The sequence below is a fragment of the Branchiostoma floridae genome, chromosome 2, assembly GCF_000003815.2.
Source record: "Branchiostoma floridae strain S238N-H82 chromosome 2, Bfl_VNyyK, whole genome shotgun sequence".
Classification (NCBI taxonomy): domain Eukaryota; kingdom Metazoa; phylum Chordata; class Leptocardii; order Amphioxiformes; family Branchiostomatidae; genus Branchiostoma; species Branchiostoma floridae.
This window is the reverse complement of record NC_049980.1, coordinates 6,704,937-6,728,783: the sequence shown is the minus strand read 5'-3', so window position 1 is coordinate 6,728,783 and position 23,847 is coordinate 6,704,937. Positions and strand designations below refer to the sequence as shown.

Here is a 23,847-nt window from a genome sequence, read left to right as displayed (position 1 = left end):
TGCTATTCTAAAGAGTTATTTTACTGAGACTATATGTATCAAATACACTGTATGTTGTCACAGTGATGTTTGTTATGAAACCCAAGTGATTAAAAAATACATGCATATGCCTTGTAACTTCTATGACTGCTTGCTTTAGTTGAGCAGGTATATACAGAGTGGATAGTACTATGTGAGTATCTTCCAAGTAAGGTACGATTCTTAAAAACTTATGTCAGTGTCATAACTCCAAACAAAACATTGTAAAAAGCTGTAGACTGAGCAAGTGGAATGTGGCTCGGAATGTGGAAACATGTATATTTGGAACATCTGACCTTTTGGAATGCTTCCTTTACTATTAAAATATGCAGGCATATCCACAGATTACTTTAAAACAATACAAACCTAAGGTTTACCTTAACCAATACCTTAACAACTACACTTTTTTCTTATCTTTCAACTTGACTACAGATTTCTCAATGACATGAAGATGTCTTTTTTTCCTTACTTCATTTTCCAGTATCTACAAAACCAAGAAAGTCACACTGGTTCTCACCAGGATTTTTCACAGCATAGGGGACACCTTAGTGCTTAAAGAAGCCACATGGAAAGTAGAAGACGTACATTTGTAAGAACATTGTAGGGGGGTCTGGGGGCATCCTCCCCCTGAAAATGTTTTTTAATTTATGACTCAGAAACATCTTTTCATGCATTTTGACAGCCAAATTTAATAAAATAAAGCCAGCATTTGTTACCTTTGTTTCCAAACAACAAAACCCCCTTAATTGAAACAGTGTAATGGCCCAAATCACAGCATAGGGGATACAAATCACAGGTTAGGGACCCCTACGTCCAACTGTGCTGGTGAGAACCCTGGAGGTAGTCGAGAAAGACACAGAAGTTTTCAACTACCATATGGCTAAGTAAAATGTTGCACATGTATCACATAGAGTTAAATACTGGGACTGGCCACGACTACCATGACCTATCGGCGCCTGGACCTCTTGCCAGTGTCAGCAGCCGGTGCAGTACTCTTCCTCTTGTTGGAACCTCTGTCAAAGTCTGCAAACAGTCTGTGAGTGGACCAGGTTAAAGATCTATCTCTGTAAAATTCGTAATTTCAGAAGTTTCAATGCGACTCAAGATAACTGTGAAAAATAGCATACATTGGCAGAATACTTATCTTTCATTTCATGACAGAGAACTTTTAGAATTCTAAATGAAATCAAGGGTTGGATATTTGGCAAATTCTAGAAAATACACTAACACATAAAAAATCTACTGGCCTGAATTTCATCATTCATAACTATTTCTATGCATTTCTACTTGCAGCAAGTAGATCCTCTTTTTCATAAAAAGTAACAGTGTTTATTTACAAGACCAAGTACTTTTTATTTCAGCTTGCTTGATAATTTCCACTTTGTGTGGATGCCAAGTGCTGTCAAGTCAGACTAGTGGACAAATATCTACCTATATCTGCCCATGGAAAATTCACACCTGCTTGACCAATCGAGCAGGTACAGTAAGACATGCATTTGCCTGATTAGTGCTTCTACTCGCAGTTGGGCCAATGGACTTGTCTAACCCTGAAATCCCAAGACACCATATTATTTGAGGTTTTACGCAAAAGGATATGCCTCGACATCCACTTCCTGGCGCAGTATTCCCGTGAGGAGGAACTCTGCAGTGACGACAGGGATACCGGCCTTCAGAGCCGGGTCACACTGTTTCCTGTCTGCCTCGCACGACACCACTACTGTCCCGTCTGTGTGCGTTTTCGGCATCGTCTTTAGAAACTTTTCATGGAGAAAACAAAGAGATGTGAAATAAATTGTATTAGAGCACATGAAAATCGAAACATTTCTGAGCAAAGAACAGTGGTAGAAAGACACAAAGTCTTCAAACAAAACCATTGCTATAGGAAACAAAGACAGAATTTACTGTACATTAAACTGAAATTGAATCTTGGTATCAAAATTTGCAAAAGGTCAAAAGCAAACACTATCAAGAATGGAAGTATTGTACCTCTCCTCCCGCACAGTTGATAATATCTGGGAAAGGAGACAGAGAACATGTAATATCTGTGAGGACACTTAATCTAGTATTGAATAGGGAACAGCAACACACAGTTTCTATATTTTGCATACCAGGGATGGGACGGTGGTCAAAACAGGTCCTCTGGACTGGTCTGTATGTTTTGGTATTGCACAGCCATCAAAGAAATATGTGTTTGGGTATGACATGAACAAAATACATGACGATGTACATGTATTCCGCATCACCCTCTGTCCTAGCCCTCCTGTGCATTGGGATACTACATCAGATGATATGGTATACACAGCGTTGTATTCTACATTTGTACATGTTAACATTTTTGGCTTTTTCTGTTTAGAATTCAAGAAGGTGCATTCTTCATGGCAAATTCTTAATTTATAGTAATTTCCTCACTATCTGTTTTTTGGTTAAGATTTCTTCATATCCTCTTGGCAGTGATGAATTGTTGTTTCTTGAATCATTATTACATACTCCTTATTACTTCAATATAATGATAATAATCTTTAATACAAATTCCTACCCAAAGGCTAACTGCAAGTGACAACAAACTGTAAACACACTCAAGTTCACGATGATTTCATTTCACAGTAAGGAGAAAATGTTTTGTCAGTGTTTGCAGTGGTCTTGAGTTTGTGTTAGTACTACAGTCACATATGCATGCTGCTATAGAAATCGGAAACACCAAAACCTTTACGGACAGCCAGTTGGAAATCACCAGCAAGGGACGGCCACAGTTGGAAAGTCGCATTTTGCACTATTTACGTGACCAATTGTCACTGATCTAACTACCTAGTGGATATGAGTACAATGTACACAACATACTTTTCTACTATCACAATACTGTACGATGTGTAGAATGTAACAATTACATAAAGCAATCAAACAAATTAAAAGGTATGCTAAGACAGAACAAGGATTTCAACAGTGGTCTTGAGTTGACAGTGAAGAAAGTACTGCAAAAACTGCAAACATAAAACCAACATTACAGTTTACTGTAGTAATGCACATCAACTATCAATGAACATAGAACATAGAAAATGTATTACCTTTCATCTGTGTAGGGTCAGGTCTCACCCCAGCAGTGACGTGTAGTCTGTACCCCTCCAACATGGGAGCATCACGTGCCTTCTCATGTGACGTGGCCAGACTGAAGTTGTACTGCTTTTCTGTGGCTGGGTCCTTTATCATGAAGGGAGCAGCATCTGTAGAAACAATGTATGGCTTATTCTTATTAGAGCTATAGTACAGCATGCCTTGGTTTCTGAAAAGCATGCATGATTATCATTGACAGTGATAAGACATAGCTTGTACACAGTGATAAGACACAGTTTGTAGTAATTATGGAGCATTTCTATTTTTCACAATAAAATGACAATGGGTACAGACACTTCAGAAATACAGAATTTACAGGTGGTGCAGACACTACAGGGGTACAGGCACTTCAGGGGTACAGGCACTACAGGGGTACTGACATTACAGGAGGCACACAAGCTGCACATGTTGACAGATTCATTTCATCTACTTACACAGGAAAGGATCACGTAGTCTACCATTTCAATAAATGCAGTCAGAATCTATTTAACATACTTGAGGTGAGGCTTTCCTTAAATATCGGACCTCAACCAAAGTCAATGTGAAGTGGGCACCATGTCAAAGCATGTCAGGGAATTTGGAATCAGGATTGTTGGGTTCTGTGCCAAACACCCTTGCTACCATTACCTCATACATGTATGTCCAACCTTACCTAGGAAGGTCCTACAGTCCTTACACCTGTCCAGCCAGTCTGTGCTGACGATGAGCTGACCTCGTGCCAGCAGACACAGGAACTTCACTGTCCTCCTCACCTGCCGAACAAAAGGGACATTCTGCACCAGGGCTCTAGACAGCGTCCGTTTTTCCGTCAATTGACAGAAATTTGCTGCGTGTGACGGAAAACTTTAAAAACCAATCCGTCAACCTTAACGGACAAAAATCCTTGGTGGAAGCTACAGGCGGCTTGGGGACATCGTCCACACACTGTTAGTTTTGCTATTGTTATTATTGTTGACAAAGTGTGTCGGAGCCCTTTTGCATACAATAATCTCATTTTCGCGACAATGGGAATTGGCTGACGGAAAAAAATTTTGAGCTGGCTAGAGCCCAGTTCTGCACTATTCTAACTCATGGTCTTGAACTCAACTTAATCTTTCATTAATTTCTACCCAAACTAGTGTTTACTAGAAAGAAAAACAACTTTACTGGCTGTTCCAATACTGTTCTTCATTTATGTCTACAAAACTGAGCAGTGAGCTCATTAAGTAAAAATCATATTGTGAGAGTAGTAGCTCTTTTCATAAATACTTAGTATGTCAACTCATCCATTTCATAAAGCAGTTTCATCATTCTGGGTACAACAGTAACTCGATAAACTGAAAATGATACCCACCTTGTCTGTCACCAGATGTGTGCAGTTAATGACAGAGTCCACCAGATCACCTCCCAGGTCTTTCACTATCTATTAAGGACACAATTAGAGAGCATACACAACAGATTTATGAGTAAATCATGCAGAACAAAATCCTAGCAGTGAATTACTGTAAAAGGAGAAATGTTAGGTGTGATTTACAAAATGTAATTTTGCGTCAAGGAAAAAAATGGAGTGTTTGTGTTTTTTAAGTGTACGGTTGAGGGGAGGAAGCCTGAAGACAGTACAAAATTTTGGCAGAGGCATATAATTATCTATTTCACAGAGACAAGGTCATCGCGAACATAAAACGACTGCAAACATTTCCTGTCTTACAGTATGACACAAAGGATCACATCGTAAAACCTTTACAGGTGGTGATATTTGTCATCACTTCAACAAAACAGACAGAACGATAAATCTAGCCACTAGAGACTCCTAGAATACAAATTCAAGATACATGTACATGTAGTTGCATTCTAATATGATTTAAAGAAATAAATCCATCCATCAAATTTGCTATCAGATGCTAACATTCACCTCATAAAGCACTTCATCCCAGGAAAATCTTTTGTTCTTTCATCATTAGATGCTACTAATTATAACTATTTTGGGCAGGTCATTAAATCATCATCTCTCTTACGCACAACAGGCATAAATCCACTCATAATAAACTATTTATCGATATTAAAACTATAAGAAAGACAATGACAAGGGCTTGCAAATATATAGTTGTAATAGTAAGTAGACCTGTCTACCTTAACAAATCTTAGGCACAGGTACAATAGTTAAGGCACAAATCCAGAACTATAAATAAACAATCATGGTCAACTATCTGTCTTTTCAGACAATTAGAGGTAAACTATGACCTCTATATGAAAAGCTACGCATTTGATTCTCAAAACAAGTCAATTCGTAACTTTTCTCAATCTTCAACTGGCAGGTTATCAAAATTGTCATCTTTAAGAAACGACTTACTTATCCTCAGTCTGAAAAAGTGGTGCCCACTAGTGATTCAGTTTGTTTGGGTACAGGTACAGGCAGACTGTAGTCAGGACCTGTACCTACACAATTTTACAGTTACATGTACAAGTGAAAGGTTTAAGCACACAGATCAAGTGTGCAGCTAGGTATGCATCACAGTGAGGAAGCTCTATAGACAATGCCATGACCTACAGTACTAAGTTAAACTAACCTTCTCTCCTTGCCTGTCCACCACACCAGTGAACATTATCCTGGGTTTACTGTCCCCTGAGACAGCCCTCCTGGTCCTTTGGCTGGGACTGCTTAAAACTGGGAAGGAAAAATTTGAATGACCAGAGTTTAGCTGTATACTCTCCACCTTTATGAAAAACAGCCCTCAAGGGTCAATTAGACCTTTGTCAAGATTAACTAAAGGTAGAGCAAAGAGCAAAGAACCATGATTTCTTTTTCTGGTGCAAGTTAATCTTTCTGTACCAAGTGACTTAGTCCAATATCATGTCATACCTGCACCGTGACAGAACGTTTGATACAGGTGTTCTGGACTGGGTGATAACTTGAGTTATCTCATGGAAATCTACATTATCACATACTATTAGGCTTTAATAGAATAGTTAGAACACGCGAGTGCACCGAGTATGGCACTCTCAAAATTGAACGCTGAACTCAACTCGGATGTTGGAATTGCTGTTGTTCCACGTTTGGTTGGAACACACGAAAAATTCCTGGCCCATTTTACACGTGTGTTTTCTTGGGCAGGTATGACATAAATAAAGTACAACATGGTGTCCAGTAGGTGGGATCTCCAGCTGGCCTCTGGGCCATCCCTCCCATAGTCAGGCTGGTACCTCGGGTGATACTCAATACACCCCATTGAATTCTGTACATTAATGCATTATCTGTTACATTTACAAACCTGCAGGTGTTTCAGGTGGAGTCAGTTTAGCTGAGACTTGTGGTGCTGCGCTCTCGGCTGATTTTTGGCCACTCCTGCCACGTTTGCGGCTTGTGGTGGTTTCCTGCAGAAAGGATGTAAAGAAAGCTGAATGCTATACTGGTCACGACAATTTCTTTTTCTTAACAATGTCTCTTGTCTAATGAACATGAAGAACATACCCGTGTCTCAAAATATCTCTAGTGCTTGGAACATGTTTGCGGCAGCAACTGGTGTAGGCTTGAAAAAATTCATGTGTTAGGGCAACCTTGATTCAATTATATGGATGACATACTCCAAGAAAAGTATTCCAAGAAAATGTACAAGAACACATTAAAGAAAGAAACTACTGTTCAGTAAATGCTTGTTTGTAAGACCAGTCATTTGTAATTTTTTGCTGGCCATTAGAAATGAAGGTTGCTTCTATTTGGCCCATTTTTATTCTTTTCTCAGCCTTGTATCAGTTTTCCATTGCCTGGAGGATGCCATCCGCATAGTCAAATCAAATACTTTTTTCTGCATACCTGCACTGGTGCAGGTAACATTGAACATTACCTGCACCAGCCAGATTTTACATGCACCACTCTGAATTTAGGAAGTTCGGATCATACTAAAATTGTTCAGGAAACATTATTTTTTCTTTTATACTTTATAGGTGCTAACAGCCAATGCAGCTACCCCCTGTAATAACAATCCACATACACCTACATCATATGACATTCATGCATAAAATCCAGTACATGGACCAGTGCAGGTTAGGTGCAGGTAGACATCAGAAATACCTGCACAGCTCCAATTTCACCTGCACTAACCTGCATATCATGCAGATGGTATTTCGAGCCCTGTCCTTATAGATATTTTCACAATAATCATTAACACATGTTTAACTGTAGAGAGGACAGATGTACCTGTAGATCAGCGTTCTCTGTGGCACTGCTGGACTGTGTAGACTGTGATGCAGTGCTCTAACAGAGTGAAAATGATAAAGATAAAAGAAAAGAGCTTGTTGCAGGTTTAAAAGATGATGTCTGAACAACTGTCCCAACATGTACTTGATGACTGCAACAATAACTAGCATTTGCTTGACAAAAATAAAAGTTGTGTTAAAATATGACTACAAAGTGGGTAAATACTACACTCTTACCAATGTATTTTCCTCTCCCCCTTCATTCTTCTGTCCACTTGTAGTCTTTTTCCTTCCTCTTCCCCTTGGCTGACTGTTCTCTTCTGCTGTTTCCTTGGTTTCTTCCTTGGATGCTTGTCGTCCTCTCTTTCCTTTGGTCTTCTGGCTTCCCTCAGCTTCTTGAGCTTTGCTATCTTCATCAGTGTGTGTCTCATTTTCTTTGACAGCCATCCCTTTTCTTTTTCTGGTCTGTCGGCCGCTGGGTCCAGGGACTTCTTCACTTACAACTATCTCTTTAACTTTGCTGTCTTCAGCAGTGTGTGTCTCGTTTTCTTCAAGTTCGACAGCTGCTCCTTTCCTTTTTCTTGTCTGTCTGCCGCTTGGTCCAGGGGCTTCTTCACTTACAACTATCTTTGGCACTTCATTTTCAACACTCTTTGCACTTTCCACGGAGTCCTCTGCACTTTTCTCCACAGCACTTGCTTTACCTCTTCTCGTAGATGCTGCAACACTCTTCCTACCTCTACCTCGTCTGGTTGCTGGTAAATGTTCTGGAGCTGCATCTTCCTCTACAACCTGACCCTTTGCAGCATCACTGCTAATATTTTCAGCACCATTCACATCAGTTTGCTCATCTCCATCACCTGTCTCTTCATCATCATCATCCTTAGCTGCTCTTCCTCTCGTTCTCCTTCTACCTTCCTGTTTTCCTCCCTGTTTAGCTTTGGAGTCTTCTTTCTGCTTGCCTCTTACTGATCGTCTTGAAGGCCTGGCCTCTTCTAGGTCGTCTGTAACGTCCGACGCAACACTTTCTGTGTCATTGTCTTTTCTTCTTCTGCCTTTGCCCCTAGTACCTGTAGCAGTGGTTGATTCTACAACACTGCTTACAGGCGCTGGCTCAGATTTCTTTCCACGCGCTTTCCTTGTTGTTCTTCCGGTTGTCGCTCCCTGTGCAATATCTGGTACACTGTTTGTATCTTGGTTGTCATCTGTTTCATCAACAGTATTAGTAGTTTCTTCCATGTCATCGGATTTGCTTGTGCTTGGAGCTGGTTCAGATTTTCTTCCGCGCGCTTTCTTTGTTGTCCTCCCAATTGTCGCTCCCTCTGCAATGTCTTGTACTCTGTCTGGTACCTCCTCTTGGTTGTCATCTGTTGCATCAACAGTCTTAGTAGATTCTTCCTTGTGATCAGATTTGCTTGTGCTTGGAGCTGGCTCAGATTTCCTCCCCTTTGTCTTTGGTTTCTTGGTGTTATTGCTGCTGCCTGCCTGGACGTTCTTCTCATTTTCTTCTTGCTGGGACCTGCCAGCTCTCCTGGAAGACTGAGGTTTATCTTCTGCTCCTTTTCCTTCTACAGGTGCTTTTGGAGGCGCGGACCTTCTCCCACGTCCCAACCTTACTGGTTTTTCTGCAGCTGATTCAGCTGGCAGACTAACAGCTGGACCATCCTTGTCTTCTGAATCGTCTTGTTTGTGACCTCTGGTACGCCTCCTTGTGAGTGTGTCTTCCAACTCTGGAGAAGTTTTTTCCTCGGATGGAATTTTACCTCCACGTTTCTGCCTTCCTTTTTTGCTTCCTGGAAGGAAAAGAATAATACCATGTACCATGTTACTTCATATCAAGGAAAGATATTAGTATCCATTGGAAAGGAGAATTAATAGATTTTCCAGAATTTGTGAAGCTATAGTCATCTCTTGGAAAAATCAAAGCACCATTAAAATTTAGTATACATAAGGCTATGTTGATTTGGTTATATGGATGACATCCTCTGAGATCCCAAAAACTTGTGCCAGCATGCAAAATAAAAAAGTTTGGCAAAAAAAGTTGTCTTCATTATGAGATCTAAGTGGTCTGGAATGTTCACAAATGACAATTGATACCAAAGAATACGGAATAGAATGAAAAATGAAAGGAATACCAAAATGATAAATAGATACTTCATTTGTTCGTTCACATCTTCTTCTTTGACTTTGGAATGGAGTTTGGCATTCTACAACTGTTACATTAGTATCAGTTTACGGCATTTCTTTGCTCATTTTGCAGCTGCTTCGTTGCTGTGCACACTGATGTCATTCATATAATCAAACCAACATGGCCTTAACTTACATAACCAATAACGTAATGCCTGAGACACAATGACTTCTTTACCTGCTTGTACATCTTCTTCCATTTCTTGGCTTTTGTCTACTTTCAGAGCTTTAGCTCCTGCAGTTGGACCCTCCTCCTTTGTTTCTTCTTCCTGGAATTTGAAGAAGACAGCTCATTTGAAGAAGACAACCAGATGAGAATGAGAAGCTGTCTTCTCCTTCTGATAAGACATAAAATGTAGGTCCCACTTTTGAGGAGGGCTACAACTCGAGGACAGAGGACTCAAACCATTGCGGTCAGAAAGAAAACTACAGGAGCTAAGGAACCTTACGATGAACAGGATGAAGTGGAGAGCGTTGAAGAAAGACTGATTGCAGATGCAAAGTGTCCAGACCACTGCATCAGCAGGACACAGTGGACTTCTACACATCGAGCATGTTAAAAACCCACCAGACTTGTGGTAAGGAGTAAGGGTCCTTCTCGATGTCAGTGGTTCATATTCTCAAAGTCCTATGACCGCAACTGGGCCAGTTACTCTTGTATTAAAGTCACTAAGCGCTGCATACAGGTTGCCATCATAGACCCTTGCAATTCAGCTCTACCAATCGTAGGTTCCTCCAAATTCAGCCCCCTAGTTGTTAATAAAAAGAAGCTGGCCCACCCAGTAACAATGAAAACATTGTCGTACCTCAGTGTCCAGGTTGACTGCACTTTTCTCTTCTCCTTCCTCGAGTCCATAAGCTTGAGTTTCCATAAGCTGATCGTCAGATTCAGAAGCAGCAGCTGGTTCTACATCCTGTCCTGAACCCTGTACTTCTGTTGTACCAGTGGTGGCCTATGGAGGAAAGCAAATCACAATTTACCTCAATTACTGTATTCATCGAATTCTCACTAAAAACAGCAGATCTGGTTGTACACTACAAAAAATCTTTTTTCTTATTTTTCTTGTTTTTTTCTTATGGAGAGAAAGAGTTTCTTGTAACTATTAAGAAAGGTTGAGAAAAATCAAGAAACCCCCCCATAAAACCTTTGTATGTAAATTCCTACACAAAGATTTTCATTCTTGTTTTTTCTTAACTGAAGAAAATATTTCCATTATAATGCTTACTGACAAGAATGTTCAAGAAAGTAAAGTAGAACTTTCTTTTCCAGTCTTTTTACAAGATTTGCTTCTTGTTTGATCAAATGCAAGATATTGAAGAATCTGTCCCACAGATAATTATTCTTGCCATGTATAGTTGTGTAGTTCAAAGTTACTGGTACTTGCTTTTAGCCTGGGTACCATCCTCAGTATCAACTGCTGTTTCTGCTTGCTAACCAAATACTGTAAATGTATTTAAGTTTGCAGGGATTTGATTTCCTGGTAGCGGGAAAAAGACTTTTCGCAGTGGTTTTAAGTTCACGCCGGTAGCACCATGTACTGTAGTCTCTTACTGACATGGAAAAATATTTGAGTGGTTTTATGTTCGCGGTGAAGTGGCCACCACAAAAACCACAAATATTAGACACCGTGAAAGTTTCTGCATTTACAGTAACCAGTTATGATGGAGAGTCTATCATAACTGGTTACTGTAAATGCAGAATAATGCAAATAACACTTCTTTGTTATACATATTAATTAACCTTGACAACTGCATCAGTCTGTTCATCCTCTGCTACTCCGTAAGCCTGAGTCTCCACAAGTTGGTCATCGGGAGCCACAGCTGGCTCGACGTCCCGTACGCGGTCGGTAAAGCCGACCCTGTTGACCTGCCTCCTGGGGTGGTCAGGACTGTGTAGGGCTGACTTCAGCGGGGGGAGGGGGATGGGTGTGGCTGCGTCTCCATCATCCTCTTGTGTTTCAGGAACAACCTGTACAGACACCAGAACACATCACATACATGTCAAATAAACATACTGGGAAAGTTGAACCGTAATTTCCAACACGAAAATTTGACTGAACAGCTTCAGTCTTTGTCACATTATGTAGATAGCACATGTGACTTGGTGAGCAGTGGATCATAAGTTGCATAAAGTCTATGGTGCCCTTTGTCTCTGTTAGGCAATGGTTGTAAAGCTCTGATATATTGGTAGATATATTTCTTTAACCTCTCTGGGACATTTCATCCAGTGTGACTGATTGTCCAGATGACTCTATATGTATGTGTTAAGAAACTTAGAGGGATTAAAGAAGCCATGATCTATATCAGCGCTTTACAACCATTGCTTAACAGAGACCAACTTTCTACTCTACAGTTGTAAAAGAAATAATACGTTAATCACTATAAAAACATAAACATAAACATACCTCTTCTTCTTCATGAACTTCCTCCTTCTCCTCTTCAATTCCATAAGCCTGGGTCTCACCAAGCTGGTCCTCGTAAGCCATGGTCGGTGATTCAGCAATGTTTGTCTCACCAAGCTGATCGTCATAAGCTATGGTAGGTGAATCAGCAATGTCTCGGGACTCTTCTGTCTCTGCCTGTGTTGGTTCTTCGTCAGTGTCCACACCACATGCCTGTGTCGCCATCAGGTCCTCCTCACCGTAAGCCAAGGTCTCAGCAGTGGCTATCTCATCTGTCTCCGGTGTTTCATCTTCTTGCTGGAACAAGCCATAGGCCTGCAAACAACATGTAGACAGAACTTTATTGTGCTATTATTGTAACAGGTGTACAATGTATGGCAACATGTACAAAAATGGCAGTTGCTGTTGCTGATATCTAACAATAATAAAGAACTAATCTACTTTATGAATAACAGTAGAGACAACCTAACTGTGTAATTTCACTCTACAACATTATGTTAAGAATGCTATAATGTGTTGTGTTAGGAATGAAGTCCCTGATATGAAAGTGTCGGACCAAGTTTACTTCCCATCACAGGATACAATGGAACGTTAGCTATGATACCAAATTTAGGTTGATCACATTGTCAAGGAATGTCAAGGTCCCTGAAAATCTACTGTGTGCTTTTTACAGCTTTGTAACCAGATTGTACAAATGTATTTCAATTTTTTGGTTTGCCAAAAAATATGACATTATACCTTGCAAACACTGCAAGGACAGAAGACTTCTTGTTTGCAGTTGTTTGGTTCTTACTGACATAAACTTGGGGTCAGTACAACTTGAGAGGGATCAAACTGTGTAAAATCTTGTTAGTAGCTGCCTTACATGTACGTCGACGTAAATTAGACATCCAGGTAACAAGATATGCCCAAAAGTAGTTACTCAAGCAACTGGATATGGTTTTGGTAACAGTCAAAAAACGTTTCCAAAACCATATCCAGTTGCTTGAGTACTACTTTTTGGAGTAAGTGCCTTACTTTGGGTACTTAGCCTGGTTACCAAACCCCAGCCCGATCTCAAGTATCTATCGTGCAGGGGTCTGGCCGGATGGGATAGGAACTCTTCTCAATTTTGCACCTTATAGTGGGCAAAAAACCCCACCAATAGAACAACACAGGATCAGCAGGAGGTAATTACACCCCTGCCATGATTGGTTAAAGACCCCCAACTGTCCTTTTTGAATCCATAACGTAGCTGATTCGCTACTGTGATAGCCTGCTGACCAACTGTGGTGTGTTGTAGCTGGCTACCTGTGGTGAGAGTGGTCATCAATCCTAGGTTCTCCTCCCACTGATCAACGGGCCTTCGAGAACCTTTCTACAGCCATGTTACCAGACCCCAACACGAAAGATATATCTTGAGGTTGGGGTATGGAATCCAGGCTATTGGGTACTGTGTAAAACGTTTTACTATATGACAAGTACAGTATACATACAGTACAATAGACAAACCTGAGTTGCAGCATTGGCCAAGTCATCCATCTCCTCATCCTCCCCTCCATAGGCCTGTGTCTCCATGTTGGCAAAGTCGTCATCATCAACATCAGTACTGCTGACGGCTTTTCTTCCTTTATCAGTGTCTTCATCATCACCATAGGCTTGAGTCTCTGCTTCTGCGATGTTTGAGTCTTTTCCTTGTTCAACGTCTGAATCACCGGATGCTTGCGTCTCTTCAACTGTGTCTTCCTCATTACTGTTGTAAGCTTGGGTTGACTCCTCATTTCCTTTTTCTTCTCCTTCCTCAAAAGACTGTGTCTCTGGTTCTAAGGTTTCTTCTTCACTTTTGTATGCTTGAGTTGATTCCTCTGCATTGTCAATCTGGTGTTCTTTCCTTTCTTCTTGTCCTCTGGTTTGTGTCATCTCTTCCTCTATACCTTCTTCATCCAGAGCATATGCTTGGGTAGCTTCCTCAAAAGCATTCCTGTTCTTTTCAGTTTCTGAATCTGTATCGTATGGGTACGCCTTTGGTTTACTGCCGTTTTCTGACGTTACAAATCCTTGAGAACTGTCTGCTCTGTTCTTGTTCAGCTGTGGTTTGTTTGTTCCGTTACTTCCCTCGGACCTTAGGGTCGCTTCCTCGCTGCGAATCATCAGGGTTGCCTGTTCGTCTGCCTTCCCAGTATCCCCTAGGGCTGCAACAGGCAGGGTACCTTCCATTTCATCGTGGGGGTGGACAGGTAAGGTGGGAGGAGGTTCCTCCTGGTCTGCAGAGGTGAATGGTAAGGTGTCCCCCACAGTTTGAGTTGGTTCATTCCTGTCAATGGAGTCTTGCAATGGCTAGAAAAGGAAGATTATATAGAAATGTAAAAATGGGTCACAAATATCATAATTCAAAACAATAAGGAAAAAGAAATTGATAAGTTATACTTGCGGGAAAATATTTCAACTTCATATCAATTGTCAAGTAACACTTAAATTTTGTAACATTTTTGGCATTCTGCATATTATCATTAATTACACCTGATACTTGCGGATATTACCTTGGCTTTGCTACATATTTGGACTGTTTCTACAAACACATTAAAGTTGTTCTCACCTGTGTGACCTCGTCTGTAGGTACATGTATATCCTCCTCACTGCACTCCTGTGTAGCTGCCCTGTCTGCACACACAAAGTGAACAAAGTTTGAAAAGTGTAAGAAAATACATGTACAGTGAAACTTGTTTAAGAAGACCACCCTGGGGACCAGTGCAAAGTGGTCGTTTTAGACACGTGGTCTTCTTGTGCAAAGAAAGAAAAATTGACAAGATTGGACAGACACAATGATTTCAAAGTGAATGGTCTTTAAAATAGTTTAATTCCACGAACCTGTACATTTGCACATGAGAAACATTATCACTGTTGTATTCTTGTATGATTCATATAGTATTGTTATACCAACTGATGTAAAATTGAAACGTTTCCAAAATTTAGGGCTTTTCTTTCAAATTTTCGTAGCTTTTTGTAGCCGGAGCTCGAGCAGCGTCATTTTCCCCGCCGGTATTGTCTGTCAAAAACTTGTGAATAGGCGACACCGTCAAGACAATGGTCCATATTGCTTACAAAAACATCGCTGTTTTCGGTGGAGAACCCGACGCCCCACGAGCGTTTTAAAATGCGATTTTCGTGTTAACAACGTTAATTGCCTATCTTTACTTTGTGAATCACAGCCAACGGGCCAGAAATAAGTTGGGGAGCTTACCGCCATAACAAAAAGCACGCGCACACATGCCCGACAAGACGGGAACCTTCTTTCAAATCGGCAGCACGGCAGAAAAATAAATGGTTCACTTCAACGACGTTACCCATGAAAATAATGTGTGTGAGTTTGTTTCTCTTCTGGCGAGGGTCTTAAAGTCTCAACGCTGCCCAGAAGGCTAAAATTTGCCGAGAAAAACAAGTTTAACCCCACCGACGCTTCTAATCATGAAGATGTTGACAAATCGACGCTTCACTAGAAGCAAGGGTGAGCAGATTCTCAAGAAGACACACAGACACCTTTTATTCTCTAATAAAATGCGTTATAAAGTCATAAAGATATTTTATGTCTGTTACCTTTACTTCAAACAAGTTTTATGAAAATAAATTTGCATTTTGTAGGGTTTAAATCTAGAGTACAATAACAACGCACGCAACATTTTTACCTACACTCCAGTGGACTTTCCCAATGACACCGTTTGACCTCTTGGGCGCCATGTTTGATTTTGGCTCGGCGCGATAACAGAACCCAAACAGACGGATTTTGCCGTAATTTCCCGGCAGTTATAATAAAAAAAAATGATGTTGTTATACCCTTGAAAATGACGCAGTGGTTTCGGTAACATTTTAGTTGCCAAAACATAAGCCAATTTTAGCGATATTTCTCCCGAGTTATCATCAAATATCGGCAGTTGCTACAGTCTTGAAAATGACGCAGTCGTTTCGGCAAGTTTTCTTCGCCAAAACACAAGCCGATTTTAGCGGATTTCCCGCCGGATATCATCAAAAATCGAGGCCACTACACACTTGAAAATGACGCGGTCGTCTTCGGCAACATTTCGGTCGCGGGCGGACCGGATTCGGGGTGGTCGCGGTCACAGAAGACAAGTGGTCGCTTTGGCCACGTTGCTTAATGCTTGTGTCTATGGGGAGGAAAATCGGGACCGGCCAAAAGCGGTCGTAATAGGCCGATGGTCGTCTTACGGACGTGGTCGCTTATACAAGTTTCACTGTATATGGTCATCAGAATCTAAGGGGGAACAGAGATGAATACAGAGGAATTTCTACAACAAGGATTCAGCTCTGCACAGGAGGACGTTAACTAAGAACAACAAATATGTACCTCCATTAGTGATCCTTTCAGATGTATGTCCTTCAACTGGCTGGGTGGGGGCAGAAGTTCCATCATCAGCTTCTTCTGAAATTTAGCCAGCAAAGAAATAAGCAGTAATAAAGATGAAAAGTACAAGAAGGAAGATCAGGTCTTTAAAAAATGGGTCATTTAAAAAAATGCTAACATGCAGTGGTATTATCAATGACAACAGAACTAATCATAACCAGCTCATACATGTAGAAGAATTGGGGCTTGTCAAGTTTGTCACTTTTGGCTGACCACAGACTGGACCCTTCTAACTGATACTTCCGGTATGTGATGTTAGAGCCATGTGACTGCAGGGAGGGTAGCGGGAGAGACGGGGGGCGACACAGGTTATCTGGTACTTACGACCCTTTGCTGTAGTCACCACGTGGCTCTAACATCAAGTCCTGGAATTTGCAGTGGATGAGTCCATTCTGTAAACAAGGCTGACGAAAACAGCCAAAAAATTTGGGTCTTATAATTTTTCTGTGTGTTTGCTTTATGAAATGACTTTACCTATATCTGTGTCACTGTCCAGGCCATAAGCTTGGGTAGGACAGTCAGCAAAGTTGTCCTCTTCGTGTGAGCTGTTTAAGACGTAGGCTTGGGTAGGCTCCATGGCGATGTCGGGGAGAGAATCCTCATCGTCTCCCGTGTCTACCGAGCTGTTGAGTGCGTACGCCTGAGTGGGTGCACCAGCAATGTCTGTGTCATCCAGGAGGGGCCTGTCATCATCATCTGTGTATGAGAAAAGGAACTAGTCAGACCAAGTCAAAGCCTTTACTTAATCTGAATGGCTTGTCTCTGCAAGGATTAGGGGTACAGTGTACCAGTACAAAACCGTTTTATTTCTTGTTGGTCCGGTCAAGAAAAAACAGACCTGAAAAAATGTAGAGAACCGGATGTTGGACTGACTAGAAAATGAACAGATTAAACTGAAACAACGGCAGCAGGCATTCACACGTTTTGAGGCTTATTGGTCCAAGAAAATAGCAATGGACAAGTAGAGGAGAGTTGATAGTCATTTTTACCAACTTCAAGTTTTCTAGAGTCAAACTTGGGCTAACTTAACAGAGGCAGTTATCGTTGTTTACATGAAGATAGGATACTCCACCAAACAGATTCTTTTGTAGCAAAATGAACTATGGTTTTGAGTATTGCCCATTCCCAAACAATAAGGTCCTGGTTCAGGTTTGGATCTGTACCTGATCCTCTGGACCTGGTCCGTACCTGTACATGAATTTTCTGTACCAGTACCCACCCCTTGTGATGATGCTTTTTAACGAGGTCGAGTGGAAGGACGGGTCACAAATAAAACTCAAAACATGTACCAAAGTCAACCCTGAGATAAGGAAGGCAGACATCTGGGGTAATTTGATAAAGTACATCTATAGTGTTTGTGAAGGCCATGCAATCTTAACTTGAACCACTAGGTGGCATTGCTTCACAAGCAATTCAGACAAGGTTGCCTCCATACCTTCTTCGCTGCTCTCAAGGATGGCAAATGACTTCTGAACGGGGTTCTCTTCCTTTTCAGGAGTGCCAAATACTAAGGGAATAGCTGAAACAAAGTGGAAAGGGATAACATACTATAACAACGAAATCCTTTCATTTTTGAACATAAAAAAAAACTTTCATTTCAATGAAGATGGGGTGTTTTCTGAAATATAACTGAAACAAAAACAATGTGCATCATCTCTCATATACATGTATAAGCAGTTGACATGCCAAAGTACATAGTAATGCAGCAAAGGGATTGTGAGATACAGTTGCAAACAGAATTACAGCCCCAACTACAATACTCCCCCTTCCCGGAGTTAAAAAGACTCGAGCCTTACCCAGTTTGCCAGGTTGTGGAGTAGGTTGTGAGTCTTGTACGATGAAGTCGCTCGTGTTGATGCTCTTCCTGCCGCCCCCCTCCCCATCACTGTCAGACTCCTCCACATACAGGCGAGTCTGTTCTAAGGTGGGCCCGGCCGGGGTCTTGGGAATCTGATTAGGCTGTAAGAAAATGGTTTCACAAAGCGAGAAAAACTGTATTTATCTGGCAATGTTACCGCATATTTAGCCTTATGTTGGTGTAATGGTTACATTTAAAGTGTTATAGTTAGGGTGACTGGCCTCTGACATGACAATGGTGTTGTGGCCTTTCAAAAGACACTTAATCTGGCTTTGACCATTCCACCAAGGTGCAAAAATGGGTAACGCTAGTTCTCCTTTATCCGCAGGGTAACTTATATCCCTTGGTCTTTACGACAGGGTATCTATTTTAGGGATCAGGTCGACAGATGACGGTTTCAAACTGCATGATTTGAAAATATTACAATTTGAAACCACAGTCTGACATCCCTAAAATACCATGTTTAGAAACAAACAATGGATAAAGGTCACCCCATGGATAGACATGAACTAGCATTACCTGAATACAATTGGGGAGTTAAAAAGGCAGAGGATAACAATCCACTGACCCTATGCCTACGGCCTCAAAAAGGTTATGCAAATAGCTGTACATTGTACCTTTTGCGGCATATTACATGTACGGACAATTGATAAGGATTGACTGGATTTATAAACTTGTAAATTTATATTGGTTGCTGTATACTGTAATTCCTGATTTTTTCACTGTACTTTTATGTTCACGGTTTTCACTGTGACGACTATAACATGAACTTATCATTACAGATAACAAATAATTCACAGACTTTTTTTATGCGCACCTGCTGCTATCGTGAACATTTAGTTCAGAGAACAAGTTAAATTTTCTCAGACCGTGAAAGTTTGGTACCGAGAAGACAAAGTGAATTACAGTACACAAAAAGATGTCTTTACCATGCACTTCTCTTAACAGTAGTACATGTTAATAAATGTGACCATTGAATCAAAAGTACCTTGTCGTTGTCTGGCTGCTGCTCTTCTGACAGTCCGGTGAACAAAGACTCGGAGCCTGTCTCTGAACCTGAGTCGTCAGCAGACTCCTACAGGCAGAAATATAAAAATTTATAACAAAATGTTGTGTACTAAAAGGTGTATACCAGTGTACTTTAATATCTTTACACACGTAAACCTACAAACATATTTGGGTGCTCCAGTGCACCCACTGAAAAAAAATTGGGTGCACATCTCCAATTTTGGGTGCACATTAGGGCTGGGTACCGGTACAGAACATTCAGGTCCAGGTCCGGTTCAGGTCCAGAGGATTAGGTCCAGGTCCGGACCTGAACCTGGACCTGATTACAGTAGAACAGCAGTACTATGTCATGCATATGAAATTTTGGAGAGATAGATTCAAACACAGGTCTCTGTGAGTGTTTAACTGTAGATGGGAATGATAGCTATCTATACTCAAACAACAAACAACTTACTCAAAACAAAGTACCTTCACTGACATCTCCGTCTATTGATACATCCTTTAACCGTTTTAACTCCGAGATATTATTTACAGCTGCATGTAGCAGCTCTGTTTGGTCGTAATATATTATTAGTCTTGGTCTTGGACCGTAGATCGCCAGTAGCGATAGTCTGTTACTGACGTGAATTTTCGAAACGGTCCAGCATCCGGTCCACGGACTTTTTTCAGGTCCGGTTTTTTCGGACCGGTCCAAGAAGAAAAACCGGTTTTGTACCGGTACACTGTACCGATACCCAGCCCTAGTGCACATGCACCCAGTATTTCAAGCCCTGTGGCTGTAGTTGGTAGGCAGGGATTCTCAAGCCCTCTAGTATGCCCCAATATGCATTGGATACCTGCCTTACTGAAATGTAACAGAAAGTTGTTCATGACATTTGTGTTTTTTCAGGCTTAAAATGACAGCTCAGCAAGATTACCATTCCATAACATAACAAATTAACAAGATGAGCTCCTAAACAAAAAGTGGGACAGAAAAAAACAACTTAAAGCTGGAGATAGCCCTGGGTCAGAGGAACACCAATGTCCACTGACATAGACAAGTAAAGCACTCTGGAGATTCTACATGTTTCTCCTCACTCACCTGGACAGCAGGCTGTTCTTCCCTGACGTACTCACAGCTGACATCGGCAAAGTACAGCTTCACACCGTGCTGCAGCTCGTATCGCTGGTTCGGCACCAGGAACAGCTGCAGGGGTCAGATGTGTCAGTCATTGCCATGGCACAACGTCCTGATAGCATGCAAAGTCCAGTGTTTAACGACCCTGCCTTTCGAACTAGAAGTTGTGAGGTTAAATTTTGGCTGTGTCATTCACCTCTTCATTGTCAAAATGAGCTATCATGGCAATTTTCTTGGCACAATGAACATCTTAGGAAACTGGACCTGCAAAAAGCCAACCCCCTTGACAGAGACGGATGGAGGGCAGCAATTAGACCGAAACGACTTAACAATACGTCCAACCTCTGCAAGACAGGGAACAACGGATGCTAAACCGGATAGTGAGTGAGTGAGCGACAATTAACATGTAAAATCTGTACACAGAGTCCATCTTTTTTGCAATGAACAGTAGAAGAAAAACTTTTCAGTGAGCTAAACTGGATCCTATCACTTACTTTCTCTTTTACTGGTTACAAGGCTCCATAGTGGCCATACAACCATTTGAATTAACCACTGGGTTCAATGAAAAAATACACACATTTTATGTCTGCATATCCAATAACAAACTTTTTTTCTGGAGGTGATTTAACTTCTATTAGATATTTCCCAATTTCGAGTTATGAAACAACAGTAATGGCATTTACAACTGCACAATCAGCGAGAGACTCTCTCACGTTGTCAGTGTTTGACCACAGTATTCAGGGCAAGAATGCGTGCACAACCAGACTTTGTTCAAAAGCTGTCATTTTACTATCTAATCCTGTCAGTACAAGTACACAAGTCTTCATCTCAAACACATTCTGTATGAAGTAGGATCGATCAAAAGAAATCTTTGGTCAATCTTAACACACATTTTTAGACCGGACTTGTAAGTCCCGACCAGAACCTAAATCTGGACCTGAGTTTAGGTACACAGTTCACATACGTGGTGTATGAAAAATGAGCTCTTGTTGATTTCAAACCTTTTCTCCGCGCCTGGTTCTGTTTCTACTCCCACAGTCGTAGATGAAGTGGGTGTCTCCTCGAACCTCGATACAGGCATGCTTCTTTGATAGTGACTGTGGGTGGAACGCAAACAATAATAAACAACAAAACAACATTCGTAAATGAATGTTAGACATCAAGGTAATAAGATACCAAAGGTAACAGTTTCTTTTACAACTGGATATTATTTGGAAACCGTCAGACGTTTCAAACTGCATCTTTTGTCTATTGTCAGTGGCTAGTGTTTATCTTTGTATCATTTACGGTATTGTTGGAAACTTTTTCTGTTTTTGATAAGGACAAAAAATGATGCACATGCAGATGTCACTCATATAACTTCATCAACATGGCCTTACATACATACATTACATACATTATGTCGGGTGCATCAACATGGCCTTACCGTACTTAAAAATTTGTTACATAAAAACTATACAGTCATGACACAAAAGTCTTACTGACTAGATCAAAATATAAAGAAAAACAAATTCAATGATACATACCGTTAGAGGAACATGAACATTACATGTGTCACTACGGCCAATCAGGTTGTCTCCTTGGTGGATTGGAAAGAGAGTTTCAGGAAACCCTCTCTGACACATCACCTTCAGGTGGGCCACCTTGAAACAGACAGGAAGATAACAATACTATTATCCTAAAGAGTAACCGAGACCTATCCAAACTTTCCCACATTCACAGACAAAAAAAGCTGCTTTCCTGTTAAAATCAAATGAATGAATTTACAAATTGTAGAAAAACTGGGGCTTTTTGTCTTCCACAAGTCAAACGCAACTTGTTTAAATCAAAGAGATTAGATACTGCATTTGTTTAATCTTTTGTTATGATAGCATCAAATTACATCTTCATTGTCACATGTATGTATCCTATATGCTTCTACCATAGTCAATTTATTTGCTTCTACCGTGAAGTTGCAAATAAACTTTCATATTTATCTTGGAACAATATGTAACAAAACTTGTATTCTATTTTCTTACAGGTTTAGGATCAGTGTCCAGTTCATCATCAGTAGAGTCCTCGTACTGGTCCCAGTTAATGGCCTGGGTCTGGTCAAGGTCCATCTGTGGAGACATAAGAACATCATACAGTACATATAGAATACGACACGGTGTATTCCGTATCAGTATCACCCAAGGTATCAGCCCGACCGTGGGTCGGATCACCCGAAGGCCGGAGGGTGATCCGACCCGCGGGAGGACTGAGACCGAGGGTGATGCGGAATACACCGTGTTGTATTTTATTTATGTCATACCCACCTGAGAAAACCCATGTTTTGATGCGAAATGCGCCAGAAGGTGAACAAATTCGGTGCCCTCGAACCAAAAGTGTTGCAACAGCAATGTTCCAACGTCCGAATCAGGTATTCGAATTGCCGAGCCGTATTCGGCCCGCTCGAAATGGTTCGATTTACTCGAAGAAAGCCTGTGTGATACGCGTTTCGAACCTGTGCGATACGGAATCGTAGCGGCCCGGTCCGGAACACCTGTATCGAACATTTTCTCGTCACAGGAATGACATAGGGGCTGTTACGCCCCGTTCATGATGTAAAAATCAACACTGTTCATTCGATTTGGCAACCCAAGCCCCTACAAGTTGTGAGCACAAACACTCTAAACCGAATCTGTGCCTGGCTTGGATCAAATCGGCTTCAAATTTGGTTTTGAGTATTAAATTATCCAAGGAGGTTATATACCCAAGGCCATGGAGGAACGTGGCTTCAACATTATAGTATATTATTTATTTATAGACAGCACTTCTGACGTGCTAATTGAAGATCAAGAATCTGAAGCAAATGCACAAGGCTGTGTAGGATCACAACAACCTATTAACAAGTTTGCATCATAAATGCAAAATGCAAACCGTTTAAAGTTGACTTGTACGCCAAGTCAAATTACTAGTAAAGCATTTTGATTTTTGCATCATGAATAGGGCCTTAGAGGTCGACAGGAATACTAGTAGCCTCTACGCTAGGAAAATCCATACATGTGCAAATGAGCTAATCACCATATGTAAAACTACTAAAAGTCACGACTCAGGGCTTTGTTTTGATAATAATGCCTCAAGTTTCCAAACCAAATTCATGGTGAAGCTCTTTCAAGTTTTACGTTTCTACTGACCGATTAAACATGAGAACACTGTTTAGTTCTCCAATCACACCATAGAAAAACACATAGAATATATCAGCATATCATCAGATAATTGATAATTTGTCTGAAAAAAGTTTGGCCTCCGAAAAGGGGAGGGGGGCGAAAAATTTATAAACTTCACTCACTGCTAGACGCATATTATATCTAATTTCACCCTCAAGACAATTGTCAAAGCTTGATAAAATAATATAGAGAAGATATTTACCTTTCTCAAAATTTACCTGTCCAGTATAATCCTAGGTTAGAAGCAAGGTGAAAGCGATAAACTTGAAATGAACAGAACCAACGCCGCTTCTCACTTCTTTTCGGCCATGTTTTGAAAAGGCTCTTTCGGGAGTTACCATTCCACAATAGGGTAGACAAAATATAATATCAATATCCAGATATTGTAC

At 40.9% G+C, this 23,847-nt stretch overlaps 1 protein-coding gene across 1 annotated transcript; it reads right to left on the bottom strand.

The window, feature by feature from the left end:
* Positions 1-23,847, bottom strand: LOC118432059 (mediator of DNA damage checkpoint protein 1-like). Its single transcript, XM_035843570.1, has 27 exons — positions 23,661-23,847; positions 22,286-22,369; positions 21,794-21,910; positions 21,269-21,364; positions 20,232-20,336; positions 19,131-19,217; positions 18,081-18,243; positions 17,720-17,803; positions 16,759-16,980; positions 16,228-16,302; positions 14,464-14,528; positions 13,380-14,204; positions 11,892-12,203; positions 11,228-11,455; positions 10,293-10,439; positions 9,665-9,755; positions 7,855-9,092; positions 7,537-7,734; positions 7,301-7,357; positions 6,375-6,477; positions 5,673-5,770; positions 4,460-4,528; positions 3,779-3,878; positions 3,081-3,236; positions 2,005-2,030; positions 1,615-1,775; positions 1-1,058 (listed from the first exon to the last, which is right to left on the bottom strand). The coding sequence occupies exons 2-27, from the start codon at positions 22,367-22,369 to the stop codon at positions 965-967; spliced, it is 5,001 nt and encodes a 1,666-aa protein (XP_035699463.1). The 5' UTR covers positions 23,661-23,847; the 3' UTR covers positions 1-964.